General features: G+C 43.5%; 1 protein-coding gene across 2 annotated transcripts in view; it reads left to right on the top strand.

Annotated features, from left to right (window-relative positions):
- The window catches only part of SLC43A2 (solute carrier family 43 member 2), a 120,029-nt gene that overhangs the window by 85,561 nt on the left and 14,281 nt on the right, over nt 1-20,187 (top strand). For both annotated transcript variants that reach the window (XM_082245152.1, XM_082245151.1), the window contains exons 6-9: nt 338-430; nt 10,136-10,269; nt 11,095-11,297; nt 14,514-14,660. In XM_082245152.1, coding sequence (XP_082101278.1) covers nt 338-430; nt 10,136-10,269; nt 11,095-11,297; nt 14,514-14,660 — 577 coding nt within the window. The remainder of the gene's footprint in view (nt 1-337; nt 431-10,135; nt 10,270-11,094; nt 11,298-14,513; nt 14,661-20,187) is intronic.

The raw sequence follows: 20,187 nt of genomic DNA, 5'->3' as shown, positions 1-20,187 counted from the left end.
AAACTGTTTAAAAATTCCTCATATTAGTCTTGCTGCTTTGAAAGAAAATGCCAGGGGTATGACACAATAACTTAGTGGGATCCTGCTGTGCTGCTGACTAGAGAACAATGCCCACACAATAAACTACTGTCATATAGACTGTACTGTATAATCACTCTTCTGTCAAATAAAGGCTGATAACATCTTTAATTTCCTTTAAGCCACAAACCTTGTGCTATTTGTAGATGAAATTCTGATAATGTTATATCACAGCTATGTGCAGTCATTGTCACTTGTTAATATGAAAAAGTAGCCTATCCACAGTAAACTTTAACAATCCTGTTTTTTTTTTTTAAAGCTGCCCAACATGTTTGGTGACCTACGTTCAACTTTTATTGCACTAATGATTGGGTCCTATGCTTCCTCCGCTGTCACCTTCCCCTTTATCAAGGTTGGTATATTTCCTTCCATTACAAGATTATCTGTTGATGTTAATACAGCCTTAATTACATTTTTCTGGCAATAGTTCCCTCTTCCTGCACCTAGTATAGGCAAGCATTTGCACCAGTTTTGGTAACATTACTGCCATGGGCACCAAATTCAGGTAGTTCTTACTACCGTAATTTAAGGCCTTGTCACAATGGCAGCAATAGATTTGCTAGTTTGCAAATTAGCAAACCAACAGTAAGATCTCCGCTAAACGTAAAAAAAAAAGGTCTGGGATACTGGTGATATCATTACTCAAATAGGGCAATGAACATACAGTATTTGGGAATTTACTTGAGCAACTGGTTGGGCAGAGCCTGATGGGCAGTTGAGAGGTCTTAGGGCACATTTATGCGAGTGTGCCAATCGCATGTAATTCGGAGCGCACTGCTCCTTCATTACATGCGATCGGAGGTGCGGATGTGAATTCAGCCATACACTTTGTATGGCTGAATTCACACTGTATCCGTACCAAACTCGCACATGACCCTTTTTTCCAACCGCATCAGGATCGGATCGCACAGTGGTTCACACTTGTGCGATCCGATCCTGTGCGAACTGTCAGATCGCACTGCGATATGCGATCAAACTGGGGGTGTCGTTAACATTTCATTGACACCCCCTGCGTATCGCATATGGCAGTGTGAACTGCCAGATGTGCGTTTGCGATGCGGGAACAGGCTGCGAATTCGCAGCCTTCCCGCATCGCATAACTGTGAACCGGCACTTAAAGTGGTTGTAAAGGCACAGTTCTATGCATGAAAGTAAAAAAACCTTCTGTGTGGAACCACCCCCCTAATACTTACAGAAAAGAACAACACAATCCTGCGCTATGGTCAGCTGACTGTGTAGTGTCACAGGTACCTGGTCAAATCTTGGACAATCTCATAGATGCCTTGCTGCCCTTTAGGACTGGGGTCGTCCCGACAGTGCTGCGAGAATAGAAAAAGAAAAGAGGGCGCACTGGCCTAGTGCAATATCCAACAGATTTATTAAAAAATCTGAATAAAATCATAAAGATGTCTACTCACAGACGTAAGTTAAAAACACGCTGGTAAGGCCACATGTGTGGCAATCTTTCATTGTTTGCTCAAATCACTGAACCTGGGAGTGGGGTTTCCTGAATGAGACCCCTTAGGCTGACGCATTATGAAGGACTGGCCTTCTTCTTCAGAGCCTGTGAAGCTCTAAAGAAGAAGGCCAGTCCTTCGAAACGCGTCAGCCTAAGGGGTCTCATCCAGGACCCCCCACTCCCAGGTTCGGTGATTCGAGCAAGCGATAAGAGATAGCCACATATGTGGCCTAACAAGCGTGTTTTTAACTTACGTCTGTGAGTAGATATCTTTATGATTTTATTCATATTGTTTAATAAATCTGTTGGATAATTCACTAGGCCAGTGCGCCCTCTTTTCTTTTTCTATTCCCCCCTAATACTTACCTGAGCCCCCTCTTGATTCAGCGATGTCCAAGAGAGCCTTGTCTCTCCAAGGACTTGCACTCCTGATTGCTTTTTGGCCATTGGCTCTCACTCGTGTCAATCACAGCCAGTGAGCCAATCAGCAAACTAAGGGGGGGACGACACAGAGGCACAGTTTGGGAGTGCATCTATTTGGGTGCCCCCATTGCAAGCTGCTTGCTGTGGGGGCACCCAGCAAGAGAAAGGGGCTAGGAGCGCCGGCATGGGACCCGAGAAGAAGAGGGTGCGGGCTGCTCTGTGCAAAAACACTGCACAGAGAAGGTAAGTATAAGATGTTTGTTATTTGAAAAACAAGAACAAGGCTTTATTATCACTTTAGGGTACATTCCCATGGGCACAGAGAGCTTTGCTAATCAATGACAGGCTGCAACTGCACAGTGATGATTGCATATCTGAGCATTTACTTGTGTACAGATGTGTGCCCCTTGATGCAAACAGTTTGCACGCAGGGCGGATCAGCTGTCCCTATAGGCAAGTAAAGGCTCCAATATGCTGTTCAGCCACAGCCTGTCATTTATTTGTACAGGAGGCTATATGCATACATCTGTTATTCCTGGGTGCAGAGATACACTTTCTTTCCATGGTGTATGGTTCTCTGTACGTGTGTTAATGAGCCATAACAGTTTTCTTTGCAAAGCAGCCTCACTCTAAGCAGAAAAGCCTGTGTTGCAGAGAAGGACCCTTGCCATGCTCATGGAAGCAATGGTCTCTGTGCAGAGGTCCCACACTCCCCCTGATGAGCAAACCCTATAGCTCAGTAAAGCTCATGCTTCCTGCTGATTGGAGGGCTCTAGCTCTGACTCAGCAGGGAGTATGTTGGAACCACTGCAGAGAGATAACTGCTTCCACACAAAGAACAAGACTCCTTCTCTGCAGCATTCTAGTGGGAAACAGGTTTTTCTACTCATGTTGGGGCTAAAAAAAAGCAGATTTGCAGATCTAACGATTTGATGCACTTGGAATGTTTTTAGTTGAATTCAACTGAAAGTTCAGTTTGAACTTAAATACAAGGTCTAAATGGACAAATTAGGATTGCCCCAATGTTAAAATATATACCTTTTTTATTTTGGATAGAGTAGGGATTATTTAAAACCCCCATCAGAATTTGTTGCCGTCTGTGTTCCATTTAAGGGATTTGTTTTCAAGCTGAACTCAGGGGAAAATAAAAATCCTCTCTCGTACGCTGCCAAGGTTTCAATGTTCATTTATGTCTAGAGTACCAGAAAAAGCTATTTTACTTACCCAATCATTAACTCCAGCAGGCTTCTATGTTGCTAGACCTGTCTCTGCACCCTCTTCCTCCCTACTGTCCAGCAGTTACAAGCCCTCTGATGTCATTTAAGAACAATGTAGGGCCCATTGCCATGCATTGGATGTGAGAATGCTGAAGGACAGTCTACAAGCAGATCTAGATATGCAGATGTAGACATATAGACATAGATGTAGACATGGACAGGGGAGCATCGGCTGCTGGGAGAGCAGGGATAAGGTAAGTACAGTGCTTTCTCTGGTACCCTAGACATAGACAAGCATTTACCCTTGCAATACTAGGCATCCCCACCACAAGGGAGGATTTTCACTTCCTGACCTCTAGAAACCAAATGAAGTGAGAGGAAATCTCTCCAATGTAAGGCAAATCGCAGTACCACCCCCCTAATGATTCTAAAGGTTAGATTTTTTTTTAGGGGGGGGGGTTAAGTAACAAACATGGTATACTTACCTGCTCTGTGCAGTGTTTTTTCACAGAGCTGCCCTTAACCCTCTTCTCGGGTCCCCTGAACTCCTGGCTCCTCCTCCTTGACCATTGCCCCCAATAGCAAGCAGCTGCTTGAAATGGGGGCATTGATGCATGCCCGCTCCTGAACCATGCTCTATGCAACCATAGAGCAGTGGCTCGGGCCCGCCCACTGCTTACTCCTCATTGGCTCACTGGCTATAAATGACAGTTTGTCAGCCAATGAGGAGAGAGAGACCCGGGACAGCGGAGGCTCTCGTGCACATCGCTGGATCAAGCGGGGGCTCAGGTGAGTATTGTGGGGGGGGGGGAGGTGCTGGGGGGAGCAGCACACAGAAGGTTGTTTTCCTTTCAGGTCTTTACAACCACTTTAATGCTCAAAAACAACACAAAAAAGTTTAAATCCACTTGACATACAGTTTACTACATCATGTTTTGTTCCTTTGTGTTGCTGCAACAAAACCAGTCATGTTACCAGGGCCTTAGGGGTTACTAATGAGTTATTTTGTAACCCTTCAGTTTCTTTTTTTGTGTGCTGGAAAACAAAAGACAAATTGTGTTGACTTTGAAGATCTGTCTCTCTTGTTACCTCATCTGAGGTCATTGTACACAGCAGCTTGGCATGGCAGCCATTATATATTTTTAGAAGAGTCATTAATGTAGATGGATCAATAAAAATCCCATTCCTGTGTTGATCTATGTTGTAAAACATGTACACTCAATCAGGGTGTAATTTCAGTGTACAGCAAATCTCTTGCTCAGCCTTGGTGAAAACAGGAAGCCAGTGAGGCCCTTCAGTAAAAATTCTTAACGCCACAACCATAGGCGTGCGCAGCCTATTGCATTAGGGTGTGCACCCCAAAGCTCAAACACACATGCGTGTATATATATATATAGAGCAGTGATGGCGAACCTTGGCATGAGACGGTCAGAGACTGCAGACATGATACAGGAGATGGTCAGAGACTGCAGACATGATACAGGAGATGGTCAGAGACTGCAGACATGATACAGGAGATGGTCAGAGACTGCAGACATGATACAGGAGATGGTCAAAGACTGCAGACATGATACAAGAGATGGTCAGAGACTGCAGACATGATACAGGAGATGGTCAGAGACTGCAGACATGATACAATAGATCAGGGAGTGTGTGTGATCCCTGCGCTGTCTGAGGTGGCCAGAGATTCCCTGCTGCAGCGCCACTGGGACTGATACTAAGGCAGTAAATGATATAATTAAAGGGGTAGTGGTGCGCTTCAGGAATCGGCTCTAATGGATCTCTATTTGGGTAGGTGGCAGTGATGTGTATAAATCTTACTTTAAAGGTGCTCCGCGTGATAAATATAATATTTAAAATAATTAGGTGATGAAAATGCAGGTGTGTCAATCAAATCAGTAAATATACAGGTTTTCTTAAAATAAATAAATATATGGGTACGGTGTTTATCAATAGATAAATAAATAAATAAATAAACATCAGATTGCTACTTTTTTGCCAATGACATCAATAAATAAATTATATAAATCCAGTGTATGACCTTCAATCTGATTCATAGACAGTGAAATAAATATATATTGTGCTCAAAATAAAGTGCTACATGCAATTTTCTATTAAAACGGTGCTGGAAAAGATATCTGTGAATAGTTCGATTGTGATCCTTCAAATACCAATATTTAAATGAGATAGTCCAAAAGAAAAAAATTTTTTTTTTTTTATAGAGAACATCCAAAATAGCTTGTGTGAATACGTTCTTCGCTTATATCCGTGCTTCACTCATGCAATCAAGTGGCTATGATCTCCTTCACCTTGTGTGTCACCTCTGAGTGCTCTAGCCTCTCACCTTATAGGCAAGATAAATATGCCTTTGGTATCTATCCAAGCTCGACGATAGACTCAATTTCTCTCAATCTGGATCCTTTCTTCCTTAATGGAGCTGCTTTCTTGGATCCCTCTAAATGTTTGTCTTGATCGTTTTTGACACTATCCTCTTTGTCCGATCTTTAGTGTGCCTCAGAGACAAAGACTATTCATGGTGCAGTATATCCAACTCATTTATTAAAATATAAAGATTTACACTTACAATTTAGGTATGATACTTCAGCATGTAAACAAAAAACCAGCCGCCGCTGTGGAGATCGGGCTCCGTTGTAACGTCACTTCCGGCTCCTCCTACGCGTTACGTCACGAGGTCACGTGACTTCCTCAGGGACTCCCTGAGGAAGTCACGTGACCTCGTGACGTAACGCGTAGGAGGAGCCGGAAGTGACGTTACAACGGAGCCCGATCTCCACAGCGGCGGCTGGTTTTTTGTTTACATGCTGAAGTATCATACCTAAATTGTAAGTGTAAATCTTTATATTTTAATAAATGAGTTGGATATACTGCACCATGAATAGTCTTTGTCTCTGAGGCACACTAAAGATCGGACAAAGAGGATAGTGTCAAAAACGATCAAGACAAACATTTAGAGGGATCCAAGAAAGCAGCTCCATTAAGGAAGAAAGGATCCAGATTGAGAGAAATTGAGTCTATCGTCGAGCTTGGATAGATACCAAAGGCATATTTATCTTGCCTATAAGGTGAGAGGCTAGAGCACTCAGAGGTGACACACAAGGTGAAGGAGATCATAGCCACTTGATTGCATGAGTGAAGCACGGATATAAGCGAAGAACGTATTCACACAAGCTATTTTGGATGTTCTCTATAAAAAAAAAAAAATTTTTTTCTTTTGGACTATCTCATTTAAATATTGGTATTTGAAGGATCACAATCGAACTATTCACAGATATCTTTTCCAGCACCGTTTTAATAGAAAATTGCATGTAGCACTTTATTTTGAGCACAATATATATTTATTTCACTGTCTATGAATCAGATTGAAGGTCATACACTGGATTTATATAATTTATTTATTGATGTCATTGGCAAAAAAGTAGCAATCTGATGTTTATTTATTTATTTATTTATCTATTGATAAACACCGTACCCATATATTTATTTATTTTAAGAAAACCTGTATATTTACTGATTTGATTGACACACCTGCATTTTCATCACCTAATTATTTTAAATATTATATTTATCACGCGGAGCACCTTTAAAGTAAGATTTATACACATCACTGCCACCTACCCAAATAGAGATCCATTAGAGCCGATTCCTGAAGCGCACCACTACCCCTTTAATTATATGATACAATAGATGGTCAGAGACTGTAGGCGTGATACAATAGATGGTCAGAGACTGCAGACGTGATACAGGAGATGGTCAGAGACTGCAGACATGATACAGGAGATGGTCAGAGACTGCAGACATGATACAGGAGATGGTCAGAGACTGCAGACATGATACAGGAGATGGTCAGAGACTAAGGACGTGATACAGGAGATGCTCAAAGACTGAGGACATGATAGAAGATAGAAGAGCACTAGGGGGGCCGGAGAGCACAGGGGAAGCAGAGAGCACTGGAGGAGGTGAAGGGGGACGGTGGGCGGGGGGGACAGGAGAGAATTAAGAGGGGGTTTGCAAAGCATTGTAGGGGGGTTGGAAGGTGCAGGGGGTGGAGAGCACTGGGGGGGGCGAGCAGGGAAAACCAGGGGGGGTGGAGAGCACTGGGGGGGACAGGGAGCACTTGGGGGGCGGGCAGGGAAAACCGGGGGGTGGAGAGCACTGGGGGGGGGGACAGGGAGCATAGGGGGGAGGGAGATAAAAAGCACTGTGGGGAGCTGAAGAGCATGGGGGGGCTAAAGAACAGGGGGTCTAGTGCACTGGGGGGGGGGGGGTTAAGAGCACTGAGGGGGGGATAAGAACACTGGAGGGGGGGTTAAGAGAGCACTGGGGGGCCAGCAAAGGAAGTTGTATAGGAGGGGGATGGGGCAGCTGCATATAGATGAATTGATCTTTCACCATTCTTCCTGCAGGAGGGAGAGGAGGACAATCAGTTATTCAGCAGCTGCAGGAAGGATAGGGAAGGATGAATTCCTCTATGTGCAGCTTCCCCATCCTCCTCCTATCCAACACAGAGCACACACACTTGGGCAATGGGCACTCACCTTCTTCCCGCCGAGGCTCCGCCCCCTTCTTCCCGTAGAGGCTCCGCCCCCTCATTCCCGCCGAGGCTCCGCCCCTTTCTTCCTGCCGCGGCTCCGCCCCCCGCTTGCAGCATGGATTGAAGGAGCTGCCACTGCAGCTGCCTTCACACTGCCATACAGGATCTCTCAGAGGACGCTGGCTGATACCCCCCAGTGCGCCCCCCTATTGGTACCCCACTGTGTGTGTGACACAGTCACTGTCATGTAGCTGCTTGCAGGGAGAAAGACCAGCTGTCAAAACTTAGCGGTGATGTCGGGGGTGGGCGGGATCAAGCAGCTGTCAAACACCAGCCAATGATTGGGCTGCTTAAGAAAGGGGCGGAGCCACATAAATGAAGCAGCCGCCCAGACCCCATCCCATTGGCTGGTGTTTGATAGCTGTTCGGTCCCGCCCATCCCCGACATCACCGCTGAGTTTTGACAGCTTGTCTTTCTCCCTGCAAGCAGTAACATTACCTGACAGTGTCACACACATGGCAAGCTTCACTGTCTGCTGGAGCCAACAGCACAGCTGCCTCTCCACGGAGTATCTCACTACCCTCAGTGCCAAAGATGGAGATCTCGGGAGGCAGCCGGCCCTACACTAACAGACACAGGGTGATTAGGGTGTGCCCAGGCACACCCGGCACACCCCGTGCGCACGCCTATGGCCACAACACAAATAAAATTGTGTCCCAGCTGTCTAGGGTGGGTCACTGTAATCTTGTCTGTTAAAAATAAATTGGCAAGATTGCTATTTTTTTTTTTGGGTGCTGTAGTTAGCACTGATGTCTTGCAGCTCTGAGAGTTCTTAGGTAGAAATCCCACGTGGCCCATATCTGCATTATGTTTTACTCTACTTGCATGGTAAGCCCCACCAGACCCCCTTTTCAAGTGGCAGGCTGGTCCATAGCTTTGACCATTTGTGTTATTCCTTTTTGTTTAATGTAGGAGCATGAATGTTGTAGCTTGGCTTCCTGGATATCCACCAGGTCCTAGGCTACTGCCTAGGTTGCCTTATGGATGATCCAGCTCTGATGTAAAGTGTTGTGTGATATATCTGTGCATTATTGTTTTCTTAATGATTTCTTTTGTAAGCATAAGTACTTGGTAAGAAAAATAAGCCTCATAAAGTTTGCTGATCCTAAAGAGGAGTTTCAATCGATTTTCTAAGGGCCAGTTCACACTCATGCAGTCCAGTGCATTTTTTTTTTTCTGTATCAACAATGCATGGATAGTAGATTATATGGTTTTCAATGGCATAGTTCTCACCAGTGCAGTCAGTTCCAGTGTGGTATAGTTCCACAAAAAAAAAAGGACACGCTGCATTTTGTCTGCACTGAACTGTACTGGAAAGTGATAAAACGCACCAGAACACACTGGAACACAAATGTCCCTATTTAGGCCTGGTTCACACCTATGAAGGTTGCAGTTTGCATATTCCAGGTGCATTTTGCATTTTTCAATACATTTTTGATCCATTGAAGTCTAAGGGACCAAAAAACAGAAAAAAGTCCCTGGCCTCTTCCATAAAACCCACAGGTGTGAACGTGACCCATAGGAAACCATGGTAAATAGACTGTAATGTGTTTTGCAAAACTGAAAATGCATAGGTGTAATTTAGGCCTTGAAGAAAAAGGAGGTGGAAAAAATGCACCAAAAATATGTCAAAAATGCAAATTGCAAAAAAACATCTGGAACCCATTTCTTTGGTGTGAACTGGCCCTTAATATTAAGAGTCAGCAGCTACAAAAACTGCATGCTGACTTTTAAAGCATAGTAAACCGCACAACGGGGCACCCTCCATCTTCACCCAGTCTTCCTTTCTGGGTTTGTGTCCTCTGGCTGTCTGATTGGCCGCTTCACGATGATGTCACTCCCACGTATGCACGTGGGAGTCACGGACCACGGTGGGGGTATGCCGTCCCTTCAGAGCGCATGCACCGGTGACATCACTGACTGCATGCAGTGTGATTATCTCCTAAACCGTGCAGGTTTAGGAGATATTTACTGCAGCTGCAAGCCTTAATAATAGGCTTATCTGTAGGTACAAGTTCAAAAAAAGGGTTTACTTCCACTTAAATGAACAAACTCATACCTGTCCCAGGATCCAGCTCTGTGCTCACTTGAGGGGGCGCCATTTACTGCCTTTGGACCCCGGCACTGGCATCTTAACTATGGGCACCTGGCTGTGACAGCAAGCGACTGCACAGCCAGGTGCCCACTACGCTGCTGATTGTGAGTGGTCCCGCAGTCTTCTGGGACCTGTGATGTTCCTAAAAGACTGCGGGGAGGGGATGGAGAACAGTCAGCAAGTAAATTCTGGCCTCTGGTGTACCCGCTCTGTTTTTTTAAACAATGTTGTTTATCTGTTTACTTTGCAGGTTATTTATGATCTAAATGTAAGTTTTATCACTATTCTTATTGTCTGGGCTGCCTGTGCTGGGCTGGTCTTCTTCAACTGCTTCTTTAACTGGCCTCTGGAGCCTTTTCCTGGACCAGAAGACATGGATTATACGTAAGAACATTGTATTTATAACAACATACTGCTATTATAGTAAAGTTCCATTGAATGATTATATGCTGGATTTTTCTCTTTCCCTGCTCGCTTTTAGACTCCCCCGTGACTGCCTACTTTTGCAACCTCATCTCCTACACTAGCTCTATTTCCACCCCCACTTTTTCTTTTCCCCCCTTGTTGTGTCTTGGTGTTGTGACGTCTCAGCCGCTGACCGGTGGCTATATAGTTGGGTTGGCCTGCCACCATTACCCCCTCCCATCTGCAAACGCTGGTTGTACCTTCAGGGACGGACCTTGAGGGTCACTTCAGCTGCCTCTATGGAAAGGTGGGGTGCCCGCGTGTCGGTCTGGGAATCCCCCTCAGCTGGACCCAGTAGGAAGTCTCCGGATGTTTCGCAACCTTTTTGGTGCTCAGAGACCTCAGCCTGGCCAGGAGCTTAGCATACCCAGAGTTCCCATAGGAGGGGTACGGATGGTGGCGGGACTCCCCCCCCCCCCCCCATTTTCTTTACACTTACTACAGTTTGGGTTTTATGATGCAGGGAATGTGGCCAGATCTTGAGACAGTCGCACCCCTTTGTCCCCTTTGCCCTTACACCTTTGCATCTAGCTGGGTTTTACTATACTGCATAGCTTGTTTTCTACAGATGTTCCACTGTTGACTCAATTGTATGTTACCTGATTGTCACTGTTACTGCGGACCTCTACTGGTTTGAGGTTCCATCCAACTGATTGTTTGATTTTATGCCGTGTTATGTGTTTGACTTAAATGAAATAAAAACTTTTTGAAAATGAATGATTATATGGCTACCATTGTTTGCAGTGTGAAGATAAAGTTCAGCTGGCTGGGCTTTGACCACAAGATTACAGGAAAGCAGTTTTACAAGCAAGTTACCACTGTGGGGAGACGACTAAGTGTAGGAGGCTCCATGAAAAACCCCAAAGAACTGGCAGCACTGCAGGAGGGCAATAAGTTGTGTCTGTCCACTGTGGATCTGGAGGTGAAATGCCAAGCAGACAACGCAGGTATGTCCCCAGTCTGGAATTAGACGATTGTGCTGAAAAGGAATCAGCTGTCCAATGCTGGAGTCGTTTTTGAATTCTGCATAACATTTACTTCTAATAAGACCCCTGAACATTACCCTAGTATTAGAAAAATAATTAGTGATTTTCATTGTATCCTGTTTCCAGCTGTCAGGTAAAGAAATTAGGTATTTGTTTCTTTGTGTAGCTACCTCTCATATGAGAACTGAGTTTGTATCAAAGTGTAGCTAAACCCAACCTTTTTTACTTGGCAAGAGTGGTGAGGCGTTAAAACCCCAGTCATGATTTATTGCTGTGTCCCCATTAGGGAAATTCACCCTCTATACAATATATGCCCTGAAACCAATGTCGCCGGGACTGAAAGAGAAAATCCAAAATTTTGAGGTGTCACCTAAACGAAATATAGTTGAAATCTTTTATTGAAGACACGTGTTCTGGTGATACCTGTCACACTTTTCACACCTATACTGTTCGCTTTTGACGCATTTTCCCATTTTCCTGTGTTTTTTTCTTTCAATAAATTTTTATTGATCCATTTTAACATAGGACAAGCAGTAACATTATAGAAAACAAATCATAAAATGTACTGTATAAAATTGTTGACAACAATCAAGTGAACATGTCAGACAAGAATAACATTTGTTAAACAACAATGTCTTGAGCATAAGCCCCCGTTCACATAGGGGCGACGCTACTTCGCACCGCGACCTCCGAGGTCGCGGTGCGAGCAGCGCGCCGCGACCTCGGAGCGGCCACCACGGACTTCATAACATTGAAGTCTATGGCGGTCGCCTCCTGGTCGCCCCAAAGAAGCTCCGGACCCTTTTTCTAAGTCGGAGCGACTTGTGTCGCTCCTATTAGAACGGGTCCGCAGCTTCCCTATGGGAGGCGACCTGTGAGGTCACAGGTCGCCTTAGTGTGAACGGGGGCTAATGAAGAAAATGGAGTGGTTAAGTTGAGAGGAGAAGAGGACCATCTGTCCCATCCAGACGCCCCTAATGGGAACATAATGCGTCCAGAGTTTCCTGTGGTTTTTTTTATGCATTTTACATTTTTTATGTTTTTTTTTTGGTTGTTGAGTTGTTGAATGGATTAAAAAACACAAATTTGAGGCAAAATCTACACTACACTAAATACTTTTCGGAAGCTTTTCCATTGAAGTCTATTGAACCAAAAATCCACCAAAAGTTCCTGACCCTTTCCAAAAACGCTGAAAAAAAGCATAGATGTGAACATGTCACAGAGAAAACCATGTTAAATGGACTGTAGTGCGTTTCTGCAAAAAGCATTAAAAAACATATAGGTGTGAACCAAGCCTTAAGCCCCGTACACACGATCAGATTATCGAACGATCTGTCGTCCATTTTTTGTAGCATGCTAGTCTGATGTGGAAAGTGAAGAGGTTATTTTCATACGAATTTTCCCGTACGACAGAATTCTACTTCAGAAGTGATGTCATGTGTTGGATTGCTTTGTATGTGTTCTTTCTTCTCTGAGCATACCTAGTCTTGCTCTTAAGATTTTTTTTCCATCTAAATCTGTACTAATGAGACGAAAATCGGACGTTTTTTTGACGGACGACAAAAATTATATAGCCTGCCCATCAGGATTTTGTCGGCTGAAAAGTCGGAGTCGGCTGTCCAAAGCACCATACTAACAATCCGAAAATCCGCAGATCGGTCGTCAGACGAATTTTCCCTATAGATTTTCTTATCGTGTGTACGGGCCTTAAAGCCTCGTGCACACGCGTCGAAATTCGGCTGGGAATTTTCGTCCGACCACCGATCTGCCGATTTTCGGCTTGTTAGTATGATGCTTCCGACAACCGACTCCGACTTTTCGGCCAAAAAAAATCTGGTGTGCAGGCTATAAAAATTTTGTCCTCCATCAAAACATGTCCGATGTTCATGCAGTCAGTAAAGATTTCGACAGGGAAAAATCTTATGAGCAAGATTGGGCATGCTCAGAGAAGAAAGAACACAAAGAAAGCAATCCAACACATGACTTTTGTCGTGCGGGAAAATTCGTGTGCAGTCTAGGCACATTCCAACCAACAAAACACCACTCTGGACAAAAGATGGACGACCGGTCGGCGGAAATTCGTTGCGTGTGTATGAGGCTTTAGTTTCTCTCTCTGAAAAAAGATCTGTTCTACAAAACAGGAAGTGAAGGGAAATCTCCTAAATAGGAGACAGCTGACAAATAAAACTGATAGAAGTTTTAACCAATTCCTACTTGTCATTTTAAAATAAGATCTGCCTTTTTAATTAGACCTGAGCTTTTTTCTAGTCCCTTTGCCAAGCTTCCTGTGTACTAGCTGATGCTCACTTCAAAATACAACCAAGGTCTACAGATCAGATTGAGTGTCATGGGAAATGTAGCTACAATTTTTAGCACATTATGGATTTTCTAAGGAAACGTCAGTTGCCATTAAACATTTACAGCTTAGTGCACAGTAAACGATATGGAAAATAGTATGTGTTCTGTCTCAGTGCCAGCATTATTATCTGTGGATGATTTGAGCTTCCCTTCCTGCTAAGATTCAATCAATAATTTCCTGCTCTGCACATTTATGCTCAGCTCATGAGAGGTAAATTAATTAGGAACCTTTATAAAACATAGAACTCATTTGGCTTATCTGGCGTGTGCAAAAAGTAGCACATCCCTGGTTGGTTTAGTGCATTCTCATATTTTGCAGCCTCTGGAATGCAGATACGCATTAAGAAAACATTTCTTAAAAAATGAAGCAGAAGGTTTGGAGTTTATATCATACACTTTTTCGGTTAAAGCAACGCAAAAAGACCCCAGATCTCTCATTTATCTTTGAAAGCAAAAAACAGACATTTTGCCTTTAAGGGAATAAAAAAATCCCAGAGAGGCAGAAGTGACGTCAGATGTCCTCCAAGGGCACAGCCTATAAAAGTGATCTCATGGCAAATCCGCCACTGGGACCAGTTTTATCGGAAACCTAACCGCCCGAGTGGGTTATGGCATCTAGCTGCTGAGATAACCCTGGTATTTAACGTAAAAAAATATGATGTATATTATATTTACAGTTAGGCAGTCAGCAAGTGTCAACTGAAAGCGGGAATGTTATTATGGGTCTCTACACTTAGGATGTTGAATTGTTTAATACCATAAGCATGAAAGTTTTGTTAGTCAGTGCATTTTTTTATTGTATTTCTCGTATTCTTTTAGCAACTCCATCCTTTATGAAGAGCGTGTTCAGTCCTATCTTGCTCCTTAGCCTTATTACCATGTGTGTTACCCAACTCCGTCTCATTTTCTACATGGGAGCTATGAACAACATTCTGGAATTCCTGGTAGATGGAAACTTGGAGACTGGTGAGTGCCTTATATTAGCTAACCATAAAGACTTTTGCATGACAAAAGGCAAAATAGTAGTGTTAATTCACCTGGAAACTTCACCCAAAATGGACATTCCAGTTCAGGATAGATGCTGCTGTCTTTAAGTGTCTCTTTCACATAAATCCAAATTGAAAATTCAATATAAATGAGCTAATTGTCTTCTGAGTACATCAAAACAAAAAAGTGTTTAGTGCCCTACAGTTCATTTTCTTTGTAAAGAAGGCACACTCTGAGTATAAAAGGCTTTCCTTTGCCAGCAGCTGATCCTTGCTTTCCTTGGGAAAGAAGTAGTCTCTCTGCAGAGCTCTAACACGTGTCTACATTTTCCCCTTCATTTGGAGAGTTGTAGATCAAACTGATCAGGGACTGTGTTGGACTGCTGCAAAGACATTGCTGCTTCCCCCACAGAGAACCAAGGTCCCACTCTACAATATGCTGGCAGGAGTTTTTCCTGCTTTGGTAATGTGGTACATGCTACTCATGCTAGTTGGTGCAGGAACCTTTGTTAATTTTCCCTATTAAAGGCTAAGTTAACCTTTAAAAAATAATAAATGCACATGATTTTGCAGGCAATAAAATGTACATTTTTTTTTTTTTGTTTTACACATCAGCCTGCAAATCATGGCACCTGTGATCAATGAATTGCAGGTGCAATGTCAGGCTCCTGCAGACACTGTTGACATCTCTCTTCCTGTGCCTCCGTATGAGCAGACAGTTACTCAGTTGCAGGAAGTGTCAATGAACTATGAGGGTGATCATCAGCACTCTCATAGTTCATTAAGAACTACAAGCTGTCTGCCGTGGTGGAAGATGGGATTTGAAGTTCATTAAAGTGTCACTAAACCCACATAAAAAAACAATAAATGGTGTATTACATGCTGTTCATTCAGCTAGGGATTTTGCAGCTTTGGTGGCAACTCTCCACATGATCAGATTTCAGGAAGTTTCAAAGCTGATCATTTCCTCCCTATCACATCCAAGCAGCCCATGTGACTATAGAGTCACACATGTGGGAGTATATACTGTGGTAAATAACAGCCCGCTCCCTCCCTCCTCATCCATGCCCACTAATCAGCTAAACACAATGAGGGCTGGATATTACAAGTAGATTAACGGTGGCTTCACCTCCCAGCTATTCTAAGACACAAGTTGGAGGGTCGTGACATAGCCTGAGGGCAAATGTGACAGGGCGTCATTGGCGGGAAGCAGAGTCCCAGGAGGAGGGTGACGGCTGTCTTTCCTGCTGTCTAAGGAAGGTGGTCACATGCAGTCGGCCTGGTGAGCCAGGTGTGGAGCTGAGCCTGAAGAATCCTTGAAAGATGACGGTGGAGCTGCTGGCAGAGTCATCTGGGATAAACAGTGTCCATGAGTACCAGGGGGCTTGTCAAGGGCTCCGCCCAGGAAGGGGGACCACTCCAGAGAAGTCAGAGGATAGAAGGTCACCTCACATAGTATGCAAGAGTAAAGGGGGTGCCAAGTAGAACCCTGAAGAGTAGGAGTAAAGGGGGTGCCAAGCCGGGCCCTGAAGAGTAATTTACTATACAGTTTGCTTATCAAATACTTCACTACAGTGGCAAGGTGAAGCAGCGGCCTTGCCGCACTCAACATAGCTAAAAGTCCTAAAATTGTGCATAGTTCATCCAGTTGGAGTATCCCACTCATCCCTTCTCCTATCCAAGTTCTAAAATAAAACCAACAAAAAGAAACACATCCCCTGGACTGTTTTCTGACTGAGCCAAACAATTAAAGTACTTTGAATTGCTAAGTTGTTGCTATGGATAACCCAGGGGAACCCGCTTCAAGCTGCTCCCTGGGAGTAGTGCTACACAGGACTACCGTAAGTTTCAAAGTGATTGGTGCATTAGTTCACTGCAAACAGCTTGAATCTTTGCGGTTACAGCACAATTCTCAGTTTTTTTTTTGTTTTTTTTTGTCAAAAAGACCTTGTTTGGTCTCCCGCATGTTCTAAGTAGCTAGGTCTTTCCTCCCATGTCAGCTGACTTGTTATTAGACAAGTTTTCTATGACAAGGTGCCCTTTAGTGACTATAGACAAAACACACCTGAGTATAAAGATCATCTCATCTGATCAGGTTGTTCTGGGTGTTTTGGTTTGTTTTGTCTTATTGCGTAAGAGTCAATGAAATGTTTCATCAAAAAAACATTGGCAGAATGCAGCTCTGTGTCCTGATCTTGGCCTTTTATTCACGTCAAATTTTGCAGCATTATAATTAGATAGAAATGACAGCTCCAGCAGTTTGGAACAGGAAGCAATATTAATGACAGGTTCAATTACATTTTGTACAGCCAGTAAAGGTGAGGCTTATCACCAGCAGCCTATCCTTCATGTAATGTATGCAACCTTCTCTTTTCTTGTAATACAATGGCTTTCAGGACAGAGCAAGCCCAGTCCGCATTTTACATCTAAATCTGCAGCGCCCCCCCCTGGAAACTATTTTTAGGCGCTGACAGATTCATGTGCTGTTTACCTCACTCATCCCGAGCTGCAGAATTGTTTGTGGCACAAGTTCAATGAAGGCGATCCAGTTTGAACCTGCTCTATCAAGAACGATGAAGCAATGAGTTGAAAGTCATGTTAGGAGACAGGCTTCCAGGCTGGCAAAAATACATACAGGGAAAGGGAAGGAACACATGAAGCCAGGAGGAAAACAGACACTCAGGTTACCACTGGATGTTTATTACATAGTTAAACAGATGACTGTTTATATACATAATGATTAGTTCATCTTAGGTCACCGAAAAGATCATCTGATCTGGCTGATTACAATCCGATTGGAAAACTGTTGCATGTGAATGTGCTCTCTGTGATATGGCCGACCGTACATAGAGGGCAGGATTGATCATCCAAAATCGATTTTTTTATGGATGATCACTGTTGTTTTTAACTGTAATAAACCAGGAGACAGGGGTGTCTTTACACACCCCTCCTATGTATGAGCATATGTCATACTGGTAGTGCAATGTATGTCAATAAACCAGGAGCCAGGGGTGTCTTTACAGTACGTAAACATGCACGCCCCTTCTATGCATGAGCATATCTCATACTGGTAGTGCAATGTATGTCAATAAACCAGGAGACAGGGGTGTCTTTACAGTGCGTAAACATGCACGCCCCTTCTATGCATGAGCATATCTCATATGGAAGTGCAATGTATGTCAATAAACCAGGAGCCAGGGGTGTCTTTACAGTACATAAACATGCACGCCCCTTCTATGCATGAGCATATGTCATACTGGTAGTGCAATGCATGTCAATAAACCAGGAGCCAGGGGTGTCTTTACAGTACGTAAACATGCACACCCCTCCTATACATGAGCATATCTCATACTGGTAGTGCAATGTATGTCAATAAACCAGGATAATTGTTATCAAAGTTTGCAGTGGCCTGCTGTAGCAAAATGCTAGTATACAAAACAGTGGATTCTTTCAACAGTTTCAAACACCTGAAAGGTCAGGTTTTCTTCAGGTGAGGTTGCTATGGATAATTCAGGATAGGATAATAAATAGCAAATTATATGAATATAAATGAATGGTTAATGTATATAAATAGGATTTAGGCACTGGAGAAAAAGCTGAAGAGTTTTAACAAGTAATTGATATTTAACACGGACACAGTGGATGACAAATCAGAGTACCGGTGTAACGTTAAAAAACCATACCTCGTTAGAATTCCATACCCTCGTCACATCCGGTCTGAAACAGCTGAGCGGCGCAGCAGTGCGCATGCTCAGAGCCCCGGATATGTCATTGCACAGCAGAGAAGTTCACAACTACGCATGCTCGGAGGGAATGAAATTATTACGGAGTGTGTGTAATGTTATACTTGCGGCGGTTACATTAAAACAGTTCGGCGGCAACATGGGGCATCTCCTCTCCTATCCCTGACACTTCCCTCATCTCGGCTAATAAATATAAAAGCGTCGGTGGGTTTATGAAATGTAAGTGACGGCGATCTCGGCTCCGTAATCCGCTTTTATATTTATTAGCCGAGATGAGGGAAGTGACAGGGGAAGGAGCGGAGATGACTTATGTTGCAGAGGAGCTGTTTTAATGTAACGGCGGCAAGTGTAACATTACACACACTACTGTGAGACATCCATACCCTCCGTAGGTGCACCGTAAGTGACGAGGGTATGGTTTTTTCACGGAACACCGGCCCACTGTCAGTACCATGTGATCGCTGTGACCAATCACAGCAGATCACATGACAATTGTACACAATGGATGGCTTCCATTCATGCCATTCATTGTATATTTTTGGTATTGGTGTGTATATATATATATATATATATATATATATATATATATACCATTGTTTGTGGACTCTATACCTTTCCTACAGACTAACAAATATTAACTGATTTAGAATATTTTCACAACAGAAATGTAGCAGTAAACATTTTGGCCTAAATTTATGAAGAAAGATTATTTATTTATTATTTATAATTTATTCATTTATTGTTTGCAAACTTTTTATAACAAAGAAAACCATATTGTTCGTATTATTTTGCAAAAAAATTTAAAAAGCCCAGTGGTGAAAAAAATACCACCAAAAGAAAGCTCTTTGTGTGTGAAAAAAAAAAGATTAATATTTCATATGGGTACAGTGTTGCCAACCGCACACTTTTCATTCAAAATGCGGCAGCACTGAAAGCGGAAAATTGGCCTGGGCTGGAAGGGGGTTAATATTAAAAAAGGCCCTTTGTTCTTCGTTATTGACTTACTATGCTTGGATTGCACAATTCCTAATTTTGAAGTTCCTTTGCTTCTGCTTGTCTACAAAAAGTTTACCTGTGCTGCTTTTTATTTTAAAGCAGTATAATCCGTTTTAAATCAATACTTACTATTTAGAGTATTTACATATATTTTAAGAAGACAATGCAAAACTGTACAGTAGGCGAGTAGGCTGTATGGCTCCTGCTCCCCCAAGTCTTTGTGACACAATATAAGTTATATTTGAAGTATACCTGACTACATAAAATGACCTAATAGCGTTTCGGGGAAAAAAGACTTAGGCCCCTTTCACACTGTCCGCTCCGTTTTTCTCAGCCGGGGATCGATCCGCCGATCCCCCGCTGAGCAGGCGGATGTCAGCTCTGTCTCCACGCTGTGTGCAGAGACAGAGCTGTCGGGTCCCCGCTGTCCTCTATGGGGGAATCAGATGAGAACGGACTGCCTTTCCGTTCTCATCCCATCCGATCCGCCAGACGGATGGAAAATAGGGTTTCCATCCGTCCGGATTTGATGGACAAAATCGGATCGGATGTCAGCGGACATATCTCCTCTGACATCCGCTGCCCCATAGAGATGCATGGGGCATCCGTTCATATCCGCCTAAAAAACTGACAGGCGGATCTGAACGGTCCGCATGTGTGAAAGGGGCCTTAACAGTATTGTCAAGCATCAAGTAAGAGCACCTATGTGGGTGTATATTGAGATCTTACACAGCAGGTAACTAGAGAGGGTTCACCTAGGGGCACAAT

Source organism: Pelophylax lessonae (assembly GCF_965119305.1).
Source record: "Pelophylax lessonae genome assembly, chromosome: 2".
NCBI classification, from domain to species: Eukaryota; Metazoa; Chordata; class Amphibia; order Anura; family Ranidae; genus Pelophylax; species Pelophylax lessonae.
The sequence above is the reverse complement of the archived record's forward strand: the minus strand, read 5'-3'. Positions and strand labels throughout refer to the sequence as shown.